Here is an 18,423-nt window from a genome sequence, read left to right as displayed (position 1 = left end):
AATCATGCTTTGCCACTGTTATTCTATTTTCTACTACCATAGCAGAACAACTTAATATCCGAAGCTGTTTTCGCCTGTAAAGTGCTAAATTACTACCATAATAGCATACACGTCTTCCTTTGTGTTTCTACAGAAAGGGAATTTTGTCCTTAGGACAAAAATTTAGCATAAAAAACATCCAGATTGTTTCTAAGGCGAGACAGAAACAGCAAATAAATGATGAATATTTTGACTTATTTTTTCAAAAAATGCCCTTGACTGGTTTTTTACATTGGAAAATAGCTCTAGAGTAGTAGAATGTTCTTTCATCAGTTCCCCCAACTAGTAGCCATTATCTATAAGTGTGAGACGAATCACAAGATAAACTCAGTTATTTCCCTTGTGATACATTAACTCCCAGTCAGTACATGCCAGTGTCTGCTGTCATCCCAACCCTATATATCTGGAGAGGGACGAGGCAAATATTATACATATTCCTAAGAAGGACTGACTGCAGTTGAATGTTCTCTAATTACTGATGAAAGCAGCCAATATTTTTTCCGATAACCTGTTATTGAGAATCCGGATTTCCGCTCGGATCCCATCCACTGATGTAGACAGTCTTACGTATGAATGCAGCTGGAGAGTGAATATTACCTTCAAAAATATATATTTTTGCGTCCATTCACTGTCCTTCCTTATATGTCTTTTAATGATTATTTTTGTATGAAAATGTCATATTTTTTATCGAGAAAAATGGAGTTTGGTTGTGAGAGATTCACGGTAATGTAATTTGGATATAGGGAATGAGAACATCGTCTGCCACATTGTTTACCCCTTGAGTGCAGCATTGTCATACACCACTGTATTCGGGTCTGTACCACTTCCTTTTGCTGTTGCATAATTCTTGACAAATGATATGCAGTTAGGTTTAGACGAAGTAAACTGTTTTCCTTTGTAGTTCAATGCTTACAAGTTTTACAAGCTCGAAGATGTAAACCTATGGTTGTACGTGACTGCAGTTGTTTCATAATGATGTTTTGGGATAGATTTTCTGATCCATGAAATGTACTGGAGGCAGGAGTTACGCTTGCTGAATCGATATATGTATGTATAAAAGTGTATGTTAGGGCCTCACTTTGATTGAAATGTATGAACGATAATGACTTCAGAAGATTTGTTTTTGGTGAAACATTTCCACATATGCAAGTATTAGTTATAAGATAGTTAATCGTCTGATTAGCTCTTTATCGCTACAAGCTTTTGATATTAGGGGATTTTATTTTGCAGTTTTAGTGTAGTTTATAGAGAGTGCAATGATGAATATAGGACGTAATTTGAAGGTTTGTAATCTATTGAATGATACGAAATAAGGTTATGAGGTTTATGTATATTAAGGAGAAAATGGGGTTAATCAGTGTATAAGTAGGTATTACTCTTGTAGAATATTAATAAAATCTGTAAAAAGTCTCATATTAGCATGTTGATGGGGATCTTACAGCCACTTATGTTATCTGTTTGTTGACATACTGTGCCAGTAATTTGTCATTTGATGAGTGCAAATGTTCTAATTGATAGGATTTGACATAAATGCTGCCATTGGAATCCTTATTGTCTGTATAGTTGATACAGTGTATGGAAGTTTAAGTAGTACTCCCTACTCTGTCAGTTTAGTTCTTGTTAATTGGGGAGGGCTTTGAAATAAGAGTGAAATTGTAGTCTAAAAGCACTTTATATCAACAGTTGAGTGTGTAGATAACCCATTGATACTAATTTCATCATAGTTTATGAATCAAGACATGAGCATGAGGGATGCCAATTATGTCCCAAAGTTATTTTCTAATGACCTCTTGTGTAGTTGCAGGTCTAGAATACATTTAAACAGACATGAAAATGAATGTAGCTTCTTTTTTTCATGATTTTTATTGGTATGTGTGAATTAGTGTACAAGTAGTAGCAGATCAAGAATACACTTAGGGAAGCATAGATATGAAAATGAATATAGATTAGTAAAACCTAACCTAAAATTTCCTAGGGACTAATGTTGTATTACAAGTATTTCTGTTTCTGTCATCAGTTTTCTCTAAATAGGTATGGCCACAGGAATAGGGATGTGTTCACAAAATATTTTTTGAGACCATATTGAAGTCATAAAAATTTTAGTTTTTTAGGCAAGATTAGTAGTATTCTCTGGATACTTAGCTTAAGAGGAACAAATGTAATGTCCATCTTTAGTGTACAGGTAGTATACAAAGATTAGGATATGTGGAGGAAAGACTGTACGACCCATCCTACAGAATAGTGGGAAATGTTTTTTTCTGGGGTATGTAAAGATATATCAATTTACATTATTTGTTTATTGATACCAAGAAGCAAAGTGGAAATTATTTCTGCAGATGACACCATGACAGCAGATATTTTTTTATGGTGTGCTCAGAATATCCCTCCCATTGTTAGTTGACATGAGATAGCATCACTGGACACACACATAATGCTTGCACTTATACCAGCGTTACTCTGGTCACAGTAAGGTACAGGTAAGCTCACCAGCTTTCTATGGTATTATACATTTTTTATTTTAATACATTCAGATTCTTGTAGATCAATTCTAGTACTGTAAGCATCTTGTATAGCCCCCAGTCAAATCCTGGAACATGTGAAAGATGTGCCCAAATGATTATATGCAGTTATGAAAATGTTTTCTTCTGGAAAAGAAATCTCAGAAGGCAGGGGAAAATAGGTCTTCTTTCATATTATTTGTCTTGTCATGCTCGGATATTATGTGTTATTTCTCCATTTAAAGCAGAGTGGTTATCTTTCTATCCCTATGGTTCAATGCATATTATATTTGAATAAAAGCCCCACGAAGCTTTGATGTATTTGGGGTAGCTTGTATCACAAATCATCCTTCTACCAGTAGGGCTTGATAAGTCTGCGATAGATATGTAGGCTGTCATTAGGAGAGTTTGGGAATGACGTTTGAGTACTGCCATTTTTTTTTATGTAAAACATAATTTGCCTTATATTATGAAAGAAACTTAGTGGTAGTAGGTATAAAAAGTTAAAAAGAAAGTCTTTTCAGAGCCCAAGTCTCATGAATTTGAGAGAATTCCTAGGATCCAAGGGGTTTAGGACCTTCTTATCCCAGTTTTCTGGTATGGTAATTGCCTCTAATTCTTCACTGAACCACCTTATAAATGGAAGCAGCCTGCTCATTCAGTCCTAGGTCCACCATCAAACAAAACAAATAACCCACCAGCAGCTATGTCATTGATTCACTTTATGTCAGGGTCATTACTGACCAGCCACTTCATACAGTAATTCTTTTGGATCTTGAACAGTGTGGATGGTCTATTCAAGCCTTCATTCTTTTTCGTTGGCTTATCCCTACAACAGACGAGTATCTCCTTAATGGTTTGGTTAGGATATGGTGTAATTAAGTACCAGTAATCTATTTTGTGTAATTTTTAAAATTTTTCAATAGATACAGTCAGGATGGCTCGCACTTTTCTTCATGTTGTTCTTTGGCTCCAGGTTGTTTATCAAGTCCTTTTGGAGGCTTTCAGTGTATGGGCCTCGTACAAGTGGAACACATGAGAAATAGAGAACAGAACTTTGACAATGCTGGGTGACATTACTGATTTAAACCCATGTTGTACCACCTGCTTTCAAGGCTTGGGACTAAGTAAACAGGCTACTACCACTGATAGGGTGGTTTAATGACAGATGAGAGGCTTTTGTCTCACCAATAGGGAGGGGATGTTGGGATGTAAACCCCTGTGAATCTTGGAAATTCTCTCAAGCTTGCTGGAGACTGTCCCGGAAAGAATTTCTCATTACAGAAATTTAAATGCCTTTTTTCTTAAAGAGTTACTTTGGTAATTTCAGGGCAGTGAAGTTATGTTTAGCACTATAACTAATTAGATGTTGCTGTCATCCCATGGTGTGGTTAATCAACAGAACACCACAGACAAAGTTGTAGAGTGAGGAGTCATTATGCTACGAAATGCTTCTCACCACCTTTTTCCTGCCGTAAAACAGGTGAGAAAAAGTAAAAGAAGTTGTTTTTAAATAATTATGTTAAAGGTCCATGGAATTTTCACATACGTTTAGGTTCTAGTGAGTTATATAGAATTTTAGAGTGTAAACTGTTAATTTTTTAAGAAATTGGAAATATGTATCCAAAATTTTTTAATTTAGATTATAAGCTGTACTACCTTGTAGTTCATAATAGTACTGATTTTCATAACAAATGCTCTGTGAAATGTCTTTTATTCATTCATCATTTTGTACAACTTGAAGATCAAATTTTGTTTTGATTCTAGAGATTTTGTGTGGTGTCTGATAATTTTTTCTTATGAAGAATTGTTATAGTAACTGAATTTTTTATTCTCTTAAAAGGTAATAGAGAGCCAAGCGTTGATATCCAGGAGTCATGCCAGATTTGCAGTGACGAATATATACCAATTCTCGATTGGAAGAAAGACTCATCTAAATCTGTTAAGAACAGTTACAACAAACAGTTAGTAATTTAGCATTTTTTATTATACTGTATTTGTAACTACAATATCCCCCAGCATTTTATTCTAATCAGGTTGTAGTTGAAGATGTCTGAACTGTTTAGATTGCAGTTGGGCCAAAATGTTTTATGAGGAAGTGTGATATGTTATCAGAGCCTGTTGTAAGAGAGTTCTTTAAGATTTTAATTTCATTATTTAAATTCAGTGGGAGTGAAGGATTGGTGGACAGGTGTTTCTTGATGGATTTTGTGTAGGTTTTTCATGACTTTCCCATTCAGGGGTGAGGTTGGTTTGTGGTTGATTTTTGTGTAGTGTTTCATGAATATGCTTGTGTGTTCTTTGGGAGGAGGGATGTCATTGGAATGAGTCAGAAGTGTGTCATAGGTGGGGGTTGGATTGGTGAAATAAGTGTATATCTCCCTTAATGTGCACTGGAGTTTTCTTTATGTTGAAGGCTCCAATCACAGACAGAAGTCCACATCAATGCTGGACCTTGATTGAAGTGTAGAGAGAATTATGAAAGGGAAAGAGTAAAGACAAGGGAAAGTCATTAAGAGTTTTAGAGAAAGTGGAAAACCTGTCCTTTGAAATATGCCAGATCCTAGTTATTGGGAAAGCCATGAGAAGGTAGAGTTCTAAAGCTTCAAGGTGCAGGGAAAGAAGCACTTACCAAAACAGCCCACCCTTGAGTTACCGATGGCCACACAGTAATCATGTGATGTAGCAGCTTGCCAAGTATTGTGTATTGTAACTAGTGGTTAGGGGCACTCAAGCAGCCAGTAATACCTATAGAAGTGGGAAAGGGAACCAACAATGCGGTGTAGGGCAAGAGGGTCAAGTTTGGAAGGTTCCCTGGGTCACTTTATAAGTCGGAATGCTGTGGGTCTTGTGATCATTGTGTTAAGGGACGAGTGCCATTTTGCTGTTTTTCCTCCAGTAATTAGGTTAGTGATGGTGTTATTTAGAGTTTGGATTTGTCCTCTGATTTCTGTTGATGGTGAGTAGTTTTGCCTGATTTGGTTACTTTGTTTTATGAGATGTGTAACTTATAGGGAAAAAGTTTGGTTTGATTTCTTTCTATGACATGTGGTATGTGGCTTTTGCTGGTTTGGTTGAAGATGATGACAAGACTATGATATAGAGACTGGTGAGGTTGGCTGTTAGAGGTGGTAGGTTGAGAGTATTGTTGTTTGGCTGCTTAATTTGAAGATATTGAGAGACTGCTGTTGGTTATTGTTGGGTGTCAGGACTGAACCAAGTGGGATGGTGGGCATGATGAGAAGATTATGTACATATATTTTGATGAAGAACATTTGAAATAGGTGATTAAATTCATACATTATATAGAAGAAAGATGATGGTTAGTTGAATGGATATAGTGACAGAATGTTTATTTTGGTGGGATATTTTGATATAGGAATCTCTGAAATCATTTAAACTGTTTTTGTGGACTTCATCATCAGCACAGCTGCCTTGGAATTTAGTGGGAACAAACATATTGGGTTGAATTTTTTTCTCTAAATGAAGATTTTGGACTAGGATGAGTAGGAGTCTCTCTCTCTTAAACTGGGATAGAGTATGCTTGAAGATGAAACAACACAAGGGGGAATTAGTGGAAAAAAATTGAGGTTAAGTGCCATGAGTGAAGCATTTGAAAATTATTATGTTTGGGCTTGTCTGGTTTATAGTAAAATATACTGTATCATACCAGTTGTAGACGATGGAAATAGGCATTATGCTTTATTAGACTTTTATGTATCTTATTTACCATTCATTATTAGCATAAAAATTACCCTTGCAATTGAATTTGTTCTTTGAATTCGATGGAAGATTTTTTTTATCGTACTTAAGAGTGTGCAAGATAATTGTTGATTTATTTTTGTGTTCAAAGCACACATAGAGTCCACTTAAATGTGAATTGACCTCATGATATAAAAGGTTTTGTTTGTTTGGACACAAGGCTGATAAGGGAGACTTATCTTATCATGGTAATCATGAATGTTATTTTTAAGCATATACACTTTTTTTTGTAACATTAGAAATCACAAAAGCATCTATGAACTTTCATAATTGGAAGAGCAACAGTATTACCTTCAAAGAAAAATGTTATTGTTAGAATATTTTATTGTGCTGCACAGCTTATTGTTTGTAGCCTGTGGTAGAGGATTTGAATTTGAATTCATCTTAGATACAGTTGTGCAAAGTTTATGATGTATGGAGGGAATTTTCGGTAAACTTTAACATAAGCTATTGTCTTGAAGAGGTGGTGTTTAGGACTTAAAGAGAGTTACAGATTTTTCTTGATAGATACTAGCCTTCTGATAATTAGTTTCTAATATTTGATAAGCAGTGGGAAGCTGGTTATGGCATTATAGCTCCTCTTAATCTCCTTGCTAGCTGTGTTCCAATAGCTTCATCTCTAACATGGATTTCAAGGATATTATGATTAAAAGAGTACTGTGGTAGCCAGGTTGTTAATTTCTGCTCACCAAATACTTTTATACTGAATCACTGACTAAGGTTTTCAAAATTGGTCTTATTATTAAAGAGTAATTACTAAGATTGATTTTCATCTCTCTTTATATATATGACTTTGAGAGAACATTAATTAGGGGATAAATTTAAGACTACTTTCAAAAGATAAATCTGTTGTCTGAAGTCCATTCAGTTGCTGTGAATGCCAATCAGCCTTTGTCTGAGTGTTTATGTTTGATATGCTTCAGTTGTTCCATAGAATCTCAGTATTGATTGTGTTGTGAGTCTGTTAATGTGATTTGAACGCTGAAAGTGTTAATCATCTTCTGTGAGGTTTAAATTATACTGCCTGTGTATTACGTTGTTTTATAGCGTAAGTGAATGGACCACAGTATTTGAAAGTTTTAAACCAGGAGTAGAACAAGTTATTTGAAACTGCTGCAGTACTATAATTGTCAGTTACTGATTCAGCAACATTGTTTCCCTCAGATCTTGTATAACTTTACTTAAAAGTTTGGTACATCAAAGGCTTATTAGAGTTATGGGTGACATATAACATCTATATATGCCTCTAGAATACATGGCCTTATACACACTATCCCTATCATGATGATACACTGTATGAATAACTGAGAGGCTTCAGGACTTTTCACAGGCTGCAGAGAAGTGCAGGTGAGGTATGGCATCTGTGAGGGAGTATTCTTTTTTCCTTATCCTAGGGTTTGGGGAAAACTCTGTCTTAGATAAGCTTGTATGAGTGGAAGTCTGTGTATATTATCATTATTGTTGTTGTTATTATTATGATTATTATTATTATTCTTATTCTATATTTATTATACTTTGTCATTGTCTCCCGTATTAGTGAGGTAGCATAAGGAAACAGACAAAAGAATGGCCCAACCCACCCACATACACATGTATATACATACACGTCCACACACGCACATATACATACCTATACATTTCAACATATACATATATATACATACACAGACATATACATATATACACATGTACATAATTCATACTTGCTGCCTTTATTCATTCTCGTTGCCACCCCTCCACACATGAAATGACAACCCCCTCCCCCCGCATGCGTGCGAAGTAGCACTAGGAAAAGACAACAAAGGCCACATTCGTTCACACTCAGTCTCTAGCTGTCATGTATAATGCACAGAAACCACAGGTCCCTTTCCACATCCAGGCCCCACAAAACTTTCCATGGTTTACTAAATTGCTGTTTCCCACTCAGCAAGTTAGCACCAGGAAACAGACAAAGAATGGCCCAACCACTCATATACACGTATATATACTTTAACGCCCATACATGCACATATACATACATATACATATCAACATATACATACGTATACATACACACACATATATACACATGTACATATTCATATTTGCTTGCCATCATCCATTACTGTATTCCCTGTGTGTTGTAGAAGGCGACTAAAAGGGATGGGAGCGGGGGGCTGGAAATCCTCCCCTCCACTTTTTCCTTTTTCAAAAGAAGCAGCAGAGAAGGAAACCAAGTGAGGATTTTCCCTCTAAGGCTCAGTCCTCTGTTCTTGATGCTACCTCACTATCGCGGAAAATCACTAATATGTTTGTAAAAAAAAGTTATTTATATATATATATATATATATATATATATATATATTTTATCCCTGGGGATAGGGGAGAAAGAATACTTCCCACGTATTCCCTGCGTGTCGTAGAAGGCAACTAAAAGGGGAGGGAGCGGGGGGCTGGAAATCCTCCCCTCTCGTTTTTTTTTTTGATTTTCCAAAAGAAGGAACAGAGAACGAGGCCAGGTAAGGACATTCCCTCAGAGGCCCAGTCCTCTGTTCTTAACGCTACCTTGCTAACGCGGGAAATGGCGAATAGTATGAAAGAAAAGAAAGAAATATATATATTTATTTATTTATTGCTGGAATTATAAAAGACATATGGAAGAATGAGTACTTTGAAATATGTTTTGAAAACGTTTTGCTAATTATTTCCTCCTTATAGGATTTTTACAACAGAGGAAACGGTTACAGAACCCACACAGTCACTATCACGATCCCTTCACCATAACAAGGATGACCAGTGGTAGTGTTTTCCAAGCCTCAATAGAGAGAACACCTGTTCCTTTGTGGGCTTTTCCTGACAATATTTATAAGGAATGTCATGTTCGTTTGTACTCCACTAAACCACCCAACGTGCCTTTGACTCCACTTGGTAAGTTAGAATATTATATTGATTTCAGTAACTGTGTATAATGCATCTCTTTAGAATTAGATGATATCAGCTCCATACAATGTATGATGTCCCACATTTCATGAACATCAAGGCCCCCAAGGAAAAGTTATCTGTCTTATTTATCTGAAAGAGAAGGGAGTTGTGTGTCATCATTACAGTTGACCAGCATACTTGTCTTGTGGCGTGGGACTGATGCTTTTTAACCCATTCACCGTAGCTGGGACAAAGGGGAGTAAGATATCATTTCACTTAAGAATATTCCATGAATCTGTTGTATGTCATCATTACAGTTGACCAGCAAACTTGTCGTGTGACATGGGACTGATGCTTTTTAACCCATTCACCGTAGCTGGGACAAAGTGAAAGAAGACCTCAATAAAATTGTTATCTAGCAGAAAATAAGCTTCTGGATTCTCTGTGTGAGGACTTGGTAATTGACATCATACCTAACATGTCAGCAGAGTCCCTCATTAGGAGAGTAGTTAAGGAGGCAAACTGTCTTTTGGGAAATATCAGAATAAATTTCAAGTGCTTGGATAAAAAAATATTGAGCAAGTGGTTCATATCCTGAATTTGGTCAGAACTAGAATATATTAATCAAGTTTGGTCACTGCATCTAAAGAAATACAAAGATCTACTAGAGAAAGTCCAGAGAAGGGCAGCAAAGATGGTACCAGAATGAAGAGAACTGAATTACAGGGAAAGGTAAAAGCTTTACATTTGCCTCCTTGGAAGAGAGAAAAGTGACTTTTTTTTAATGGATCGATGATGTGGACATTGAATATTTCTTTTAGAGATGTAGATATTGAGCATCCTGCATCAGCTCTCAAAACTTTCTTACACAAAGATTCCTGAAACTTATTCCCTGCTAGATTATACTATATCAAGGCTTTCGCTGACACCAATCTTCATAATGTTATGTGTACTAGGGTTGAATTTCGTCAACTATGTATCAGACCAACTTTGGACTCTTTCACGGTCCCCTAGTAACTTGATGCAGTCCTCCATTCCTTGTTTTTTACTTCCCTCACAACCATTGCATAATCTGCAAAAATATTTACGTTGGAAACCATGCATTCTGGCAAGTCATTTACATATATCAAGAAGAGTGATAATCCTGGAACAAAACCCTGTGGCTTTCTGGTGGGAACCTCAACTCATTTTGTGGAGGCTCCTTTGACATGCCTTCTTTGTTTCCACAAAGACGTTCTTTGTTCTTTGAAGGAGTCTTCCCCTTATTCCTGACTGTTGATTTAGCCACTTAGTCAGTTTCCCATGTGGCAAAGTGTCAAATGCTTTCTTACAGTCCAGTACAAATGATCCACTCAGCCTTCCTATTTGTCCAAGACAGAGCTCACTCTCTTGTAGAAAGCTAAGAGGTTCATTACACATAACCTCCTTTCCGTAAAACTAAGCTTGCTAACACTTAGGTAATTTCTTCTTGGTGGAAAGTCTTCCTTTTGCATTGGGATTATCTTTCCCAGAACCTTTTACAGCACACTCATTAGTTATTTTGGAATTTCATCAAACTAAAGTTACTCATTTCAGTAACTTTGAGCTCAGACATCAGGATGGAACTGGATTGTACATTCACAGGTGCTTATCACAGGCCTTCTATCATGTTGAGTGCATAGAAAATTTTGTGTGATCATTTTATTCCTCACATCATGCTGAAAAATCCTATACGTGAATTTAGCTTCTGGTAAGTCTGCCCTGTATTACACCTTAAGAAAAGTAGAGATTACATGTCTCTCAGATGATGCTGTAGGAAAGTCATTGCTGTCTTCAGCCCAGCTTATTCTGGTTAGGATTTGTATACCCTCCGAAAGTACTTTCACTACAGTAATCATAAATCATCCCATCAAATGTAGATTAGTTATCTCTTATGTATCTTCTTACTTTTCTCTGTTAGAAAAATAGGTGTTTATGAACATTGTACATTTGGTTCATTTTTCTCATTTTTGTTCACTTGCATTTTTTCTTGGAAAATATGATTTATCCTCTATTTGAGAAGAATGATCATTGTTTTGCCATTTAGATGAGAACCATAATGAAGCCAAGACAGCAAGTTCATCCACTGAAAGTGTTGACAAGACTAAAGCACAGGTGGGAAGTGTAATAGAAGAGGACAGGAAAGAGAAGATTTCACTAGTGAAGAAGTTTAAACTTATGTATAAACAGTACTGGTATGTGCTGATCCCTGTGCATATAGTGACCTCCATAGTATGGTATGGATCTTTCTTCATAGCTGCTAAAAGGTAATGTTCTATATGATATTCTGTCTTACACTAATCATATTCTGTTAACTTTGAATAGAAAATGTTGAAGTAAATCATTTTTAGGTATCTTTTCACACTCATTTAAGGTGGCTTATGCTTGTGCAGCTTGTTTGTTACAAAACACCCACCTTTCTTACCTCTTTAGTGTTTTTATTCTATCAAATGGATGGTCCACCATAACTTGCCTAACATTAGTAATGAACTAGCTGTATTTTTTTCTGTGGAAATATTCTTGATCATTTCATGTCATTTCTTCTCCATTACCACGTGATTTTGAAAAGAGGAGATTAGGTGCAGTTGTTATGCAATATCTTTCATATATGCAAGGTCAGTGAGGATGGCTCCCTCCTCATATAACCCCATTAAAAAATCCCTTATTTCTTCCCTTTTATTGTGTTATTCTTCCTTAGTTTCCCCATGACGGATACATAATTGTATCCGTTCATCAGTTAGGTCACCAGTAGGTAGTAGTTGTCAGGCAGCCACCGACCAGAGAGTTTTACTACTGGTACTACCCACCTGAGTATTGGGAGGGTTAGTGATGGCTGCATAGTTGCATTCCCCTGACCCAGGTAGCTGTCTTTTCCTTCTGCCTCACCCACATGTGGAGCACTGGCATTTTGTCCATAAACATAGTCTCCCCTTGTCACACACAACACTTGTCAACACTTAACTCACACAACTCATTCTTTGTAATTATGGATATTTCCTGTGATGAGCATTATGTGCTAGCCCTGCCTCTTGTCAAAATGGTAGGAGTAATAGATAGATGTAATATGTAGGAACATTGAATAGGAGCACTAGGTAGAAGTAGTTGGTAGGAACAGTGAAATAACATGCTATATACTTCAGAAAAGTGATCAAATGATGGTCCAGAATGGAGGTTAGTTATTGACTGTAGGCCTTTTCTTTAGTTTTCTTAGGTCCTCATCCTTCATGTAAATATGCTCTAATACGCTCATATGGCTGTGTCATTTGGTGAGAAATAATCAAGTTTAGATGTCTTGTGAGGATGAGTAGTCTGAACTTCTCTCTTTAAGAATGAAGTTGATGTATTATCATTTGGATGAGGTTCAGGTTCATGTTTAAATGAGTAAAGATTCTGTTAGGGTGGAGAATGGTCTGGAATACTTTTTCCATCATCGTCCTCTGAGAACATCCATATTTTTTGTTTCCCCTAACCTTCCTTGCCCTCTCCCCTTTTTCATGATTCCTGACAGGAACAGGTCTGAGGCACAGTCACTGTAAAAGTATGGGTAAAAAGTTGGTAGGTATAACCTCACTTCTGTGCTATGAAGTCATAGGCTTGTTATGGGTGTTGTATGGTTGTTCATGCATACCTGCAAGCCTAATGTGTTTGAAGATGGTAGAGGGAGGTGAATCCCATGGATACACTTTATTTTTGGGGTAACATAGTGTTTTAACCTCCCACCAATCAAGTGCTGTCTCAGATGCTCATAGGGCTTTGCCCTAGGTAGAGAGAAATAGTTTTTTCATATTTTAGAACCTACTGTATACAAGAACTACGAAAAATCCTCCTGTCTTTTAATGTCTTTACTCTTTACTGGGAGCAGCTTTTTATTACTTTACTTGAAATTGGAAATGATTACATGAAACATATTATATTTCACAGTTTTAATGTTTTTTGATGTTTACAGTGGTGTTGATATAGTTCCGATAATGGAGAAGCTTGGAGCAGGGGAGAAGATTTTGACACATTTACAGAGTAGTAATGCCGGTTACTACGCTATTGCTTATGCTATGTACAAAATTGCTACGCCAGCAAGATATACGGTAACAATAGGTAAGTACTGAAAAATTATAATAAATTATTTCTTTTGGTTAAAGCTTTAATCAAGATCTTTTGGTATGGAGAAGTTGAGAAAATGAGTTTATAGTCTCATAGTTTATTAAAGGTGTATAAATAAAGGTACTTTGATGTCTGAACTTAATGTGCAGTGATAGTATCTGAGAATTACAAGTTCCAAGAATTTTTTTAACATCATCTCATAAACCAAACACTACTGGAAACTAAATGTCACATTTTCTTTAAATTCTTAATGGAACTTTGACTATCCAGTGGGTGATAAGGTGATTGCTTAGACCCTCTTTAAGTAGTATAAATTCATACTTAATTACTTATAACAGTAAAACTATCAGCTTTGAATGTAGAATATTATCTCTTTATAGGTGGAACAACATTATCAATCAACTACTTGAGGAAACGTGGCTACATAAAACCTGTACCCTCATCTGAAAAACTGAAGGAGATGTATGAAGGTAAAAAAGAGGAATTAATTGAAAAGAAAGAGGAATTAGTTGAAAGGTATCAGGAGAAAAAGGGTGAGATAGTAGACAGGTATCAAGAGAGAAAAGAAGAAATGGTTGAAATTTATCAGGAAAAGAAAAATGAAGTGGTACAAAAAGTATCAGATAAGAGAGATGAATTTAGGGAAAAGGTTGAAGAAAAGAAAGAAGAGTTTAAAGATAAGATAGAGGAAAGGAAAGAAAAGCTAGATAATTTTAGAAGTAGAAGACGGAAGCAGGGGTGAAATTTAAAGGCCAATTTGTAGGTTTTTTTAAGATATCAGCTACAATGATAAACTCAAATAGTCAAAAAACCATTTTCGTGAATAGCCATTCTGTATATAAATTTATGTATATTTTGCTCAGGTGCTATTGACTCAGCCATTTAGGTGTCTTGTTTATTTAGCTTGTGTCTGTTAGACATTTTACTGCCTTGAAAATGGATTTCTTTTTTACTCTAGAAATATAGGGGTTTGTTGAGAGTTGTGCGAGCTTATGCTTGTAGTGTAACAAAAAACTGATTATCATGAATTCTGTTGTGCCATGCTATGATAGGACTTGAATGTGTGTATTAGCAAAAGAAATAGGATCACAAATTGTACAGGGAAATTAGGATAGGGGAATAAGAAATACTGTACAGTCATGTGATATAGTGCAGTTTCATTGTTAAAAGGGTTTTCCATTTGAGTAAAAGGAGCCACAACAAAGCAGTTTTATTTTCTGTGCTTGCCAAAGAGCTGCAGTGACATGCATGGTTAATCTATTGTTGATGATAATTAAACCAACTGTCATATGGAAACCATATTATCCAGATATATACCTGATAGGTGTATTGTTGATAATTGGACCATCAGTTATATGAGAACTAAACAGTTAAAACAGACTGAGTGCATTTCTTCTCAGTAAAAGGCCACCAAAGTCATCCACTGAGGAATTAAGCTAGGCAGCTTTAACCTGTTCTAAGATAGATGAACCTGAAGCAATCAGTTTGATAATGAAGTAACTTCCGAAGCTCAGAGTTACTAGGCAGCTTTAACCTGTCCTAAGATAGATGAACCTGAAGCAATCAGTTTGATAATGAAGTAACTTCCGAAGCTCAGAGTTACTATGTACGTTATCAAAGAGGCCACAGTCTCATTCACAAAAAGTGAGCATGCAGGAGTCAGAATTTTCTACTGTCAAGCCTCAGGATTAAGATACTGTATCATGTCTTTAAGCTAATCAAGACTGAAAATGATGGGTGTACTCCTTAAGTATCGGATAAGAGGAGAAAAATAATGCTATTGTTGTGGTCTAAGTTATTGTGGCTTTATTTATTCTGAATGTCTCTCTCTCAAAAGATGTGTATGTTTATGTGAAGGAAATTTCATTTTTGTGACTCATGATAAAAACTTTAAATCAATGTCATTATTGAATTTCCAGACCCAAGTGTAAGGATGTTTTGGCATTTGAAGTTGATATGAACATTGCCATTTAGAAAAACTGTTCAGTAAGGAAAATGCGTGTGATAAAGTTGGAAATATAGTAGTAGTAAGCAGAGTGGGAGAATAAATGATTACATACCAAAGTTAGCCTTAGGACAACAGCCCTTTCGGAGGATTTGGCATGACGAAATGTGAGAGAGATAAGGATTGGATTTCTACTACTCAAGAGGTTTGTAAACATATTGCATCAGCTTTCAAGTATTTTGTAGATATCACAGTAACTGGTAAAGTGGAAGAAAGAACTATTGGAAATCAATTTAGAGCAACAACAGTGAAAGTAATTTTGTTTCATTCAGATGCAACAGCCTGCATTAGTTGGGAAAGGAATTTGTTCATTTAGTGAAATGTTAGGGGTTGTTCAGAGATGGAAGTTTCACATTCAAGTGTTTGCATGGTAGACCTCATTTTTCCAGTTGGTTATCATAGGCAACGAGGCAAACTCAAGGGATTACACCTGTAATAAGGTGCATAGTTTTTGATCAGTTTTTATTTCTTCCATGTAATATTAACCAGGTGTGTGATTTCACAGAAATACACATTATCAGCTAGTACAAAGTAATAATGCTACTGTGTTCCCTGAGAATATATAGTTTTTCCACAATATGATACTCTTATGAAGTAATGAAGAGAAAAGGCAGCCCTATATATGATAGTTGAACAATTTAGAACAACTTGTATCTTCTTTAGTGCCAACCAAGCTATGATGATCAATGACTGTCCTAACCATTTCTTGTAAAGATTGGTGGGAATATGCATATTTTCAGACTTAACTCGTTTGAGCTGTGATGATGTTCAGCCATATTTTATCATGCATTTTATGTACTTAATTTAGGTGGAAGTTGGTAAACTGATGTCCTCTTTACCAGAATCAACACTGAGTTTTAATGCATTTCTTTGATACAGCTCATGAAAATTAATATCTGGACTTTCAGCAGAGAAAGATACCACAGAGTGTATTTTAGTTTTAAAGCAAACTTCTCTTTTGCCCTCACTTTCTGTGGGTCACCAGATTACTCTACACAAGGAGGGGACTGCATGACCATTACTGTTACAGTAAAACTTGATATTTTAAGAAAGCAGCTGTTATGTAGGCTGAGGATGGTCTGAAAAAATTTGCTCAAAAACTATATTGTAATCACGGGCTGTTAATCCACCTCACATTGTCCCAATTGGCTGCCCCACCACCAGTCTCTCAAAAGTAGTTAGTTGGTGTGCTCCAGCTTAGGCTAAATTTATAAGTTTACCACTTTCCCAAGTAATTTTACAATTCTTAATTCCTTTTGATTATATGAACCCAGAACCCATTTTACAGGGATCCTGCAACTTTAAGGCTGTACTGTAATCAGTAGCAGGGAAATGGACTACTTTGGAATGGGAAGTTCTTTGACGGAATTGTATTCTTTTCGTCCAGCGACTGTGAATAAACCTTGCGAAAGGTTGAAATGGTGTTTGTAGAGTTGTAAGGATGGTTGATGTTCAGTTGGGAAAGTGTGACTCATGTTTGTCTGAGGAGTGTGGCTTCTGATGTATGTATGTCTAGTTGGGGAGAGTTTAAAACTGAGATAGGAAGGATGTTGTTTGGTGCTTGTTGGGTTATTTCAGTGTGTAAGTGTTTTGTTTGTGTTATATTTGTTGGGAGTGGAGGGGTGTATGAGTAGTTGTTGAACTGTGAGGCAGGGGTAAGCTTTTCATTTCTACTTAGGGGTTGGCAGTTAGCTATAGAGTGATTTGGATGGGAGGAGCCTAATGTTGTTGCATAAGATTGATTGCTGAGCATGTTAAGGTAGGATTGTATTGGGAGTATCTTTGTTTCATTGTGTAGGTGTCGAGTATTTGTGGTTGCTTCATAATTAGTGATTTTTCTGAGTGCACCATTTTGTGTGGTTTGCTGCTTCGTTATATTTGCTTTTGAGTATTACATTTTTCTTCCTAACAGTTATAGTCCTGAGGTTTCATGCAGTAGTGAAGATGATCTTCCACCGAAATAGGGAAGCAACGTTACCCAATCATCTCTCCACTGTGTAATTTACAGGTTATTTGCCAATGAGCTTTACAGAGAACTTTAAGAAAATGCCCAAAGAATAAAGAATGCTTGATTAAATATCATGTGTTCAAATACAGTTAAAGTTAACTTTGTTTTATTAAAATCTTGTATTGGTATATTTCTGTTAAGTAAAATCAGGGCATTGTGTCCAGTGTCTGGCGAATTCTTTGTACTGATACTGTTGGATTATGTGACATTCCATGTTTATGGCTGATATACAAATGTGGCTTGTTGATGTATGGCAGGTAGATTATCATTTCATTGTCTTGCATTATGTCATGTGACCTACCATGATTACATAGTGTAATTTCTTTGTTGCTTTATAACCTTATCTAGATTCTTGCATGATAGTAGATCCCTGACAGTCAGACGTAGAATTAAATTTCATCAACCCAAGGTGCATTTGGGGAACAGTGTTCTTATATTGCTTTTTAAGAGTCTGGACAACTATTGAAACTAATTAACACCTATATTAGGTTCCTCAAAATTTAGCTTTTCTATTTTCTATAGTTGAGATAAATGTGAGAGATAAGTGAAGTTAGTGAAACATTACTTGCCATGGTGATTTGTAACTCATTCCTTATATGGCATATTTGGGGGGGGGGCATGTTCTTAACCCCCTGTACCCATCTTCCCTCCATTATATGTATTTACTTGATACCCAACAAACGTTTTCATGGAAGCATTTTCCTCACACACACACTCACCCACCTTCCAGAGTTCACTTGGATTTCTTGCACCCCTAAACCACAATTTTATATCCTTTGTCTACAGATACCAAATACTTCGTTTGATTTAAGAATTATGAACAAAGTGGCTTGTCATGTTCATTATATGTATTTTCTCTTATTGTGCCATTCCCCATATACTTTGTTCAAGGGTATTGATACCTCGTAAGCTTGCTAAGAAAACTTTTCTTACCACAAAGCACCATGGATGTTCTTCCTTGGTAATGGGGAAATATTTTACTTCGAATGAGGCACAGTATTTATTCTTCGATAACTATGAAAAAGGAATTCTTACAAGATTGTATGAATAACAAAAAAATGACAGAAGCGAACCCCTCCCACACTATTCCCATT

The 18,423-nt window shown here is 36.1% G+C and overlaps 1 protein-coding gene across 8 annotated transcripts; it reads left to right on the top strand.

Moving 5' to 3' along the window:
- Window positions 1-749: 749 nt before the first annotated feature.
- On the top strand, window positions 750-17,652 carry LOC139758791 (uncharacterized). Of its 8 annotated transcripts, none has more exons than XR_011714922.1 (8): window positions 750-852; window positions 3,868-4,020; window positions 4,381-4,501; window positions 8,997-9,206; window positions 11,266-11,485; window positions 13,165-13,310; window positions 13,697-15,466; window positions 17,234-17,652. XR_011714922.1 is itself a non-coding variant. In XM_071680594.1 (8 exons), the coding sequence occupies exons 2-8, from the start codon at window positions 3,976-3,978 to the stop codon at window positions 17,320-17,322; spliced, it is 921 nt and encodes a 306-aa protein (XP_071536695.1). In that variant the 5' UTR covers window positions 750-852; window positions 3,868-3,975; the 3' UTR covers window positions 17,323-17,652. The 8 variants fall into 8 exon arrangements, 1 of the variants encoding a protein (XP_071536695.1); XM_071680594.1 differs by having other exon boundaries at window positions 13,697-13,786; XR_011714927.1 differs by lacking the exons at window positions 750-852; window positions 3,868-4,020; window positions 4,381-4,501 and adding an exon at window positions 7,162-7,254.
- The last annotated feature ends 771 nt before the right edge of the window (window positions 17,653-18,423 follow it).

The sequence above is a fragment of the Panulirus ornatus genome, chromosome 31, assembly GCF_036320965.1.
Source record: "Panulirus ornatus isolate Po-2019 chromosome 31, ASM3632096v1, whole genome shotgun sequence".
NCBI classification, from domain to species: Eukaryota; Metazoa; Arthropoda; class Malacostraca; order Decapoda; family Palinuridae; genus Panulirus; species Panulirus ornatus.
This window is presented reverse-complemented; position numbering and strand designations above follow the sequence as displayed.

Bases quoted from the DNA above. Each gene is read 5' to 3' on its own strand.
- LOC139758791 (XM_071680594.1), top strand. From the start codon at position 3,976: ATGCTACGAAATGCTTCTCACCACCTTTTTCCTGCCGTAAAACAG. The intron at 4,502-8,996 runs GTTAGTAATTTA...TCCTCCTTATAG, and splicing joins AAGAACAGTTACAACAAACA to GATTTTTACAACAGAGGAAA. The intron at 13,311-13,696 runs GTAAGTACTGAA...ATCTCTTTATAG, and splicing joins AAGATATACGGTAACAATAG to GTGGAACAACATTATCAATC.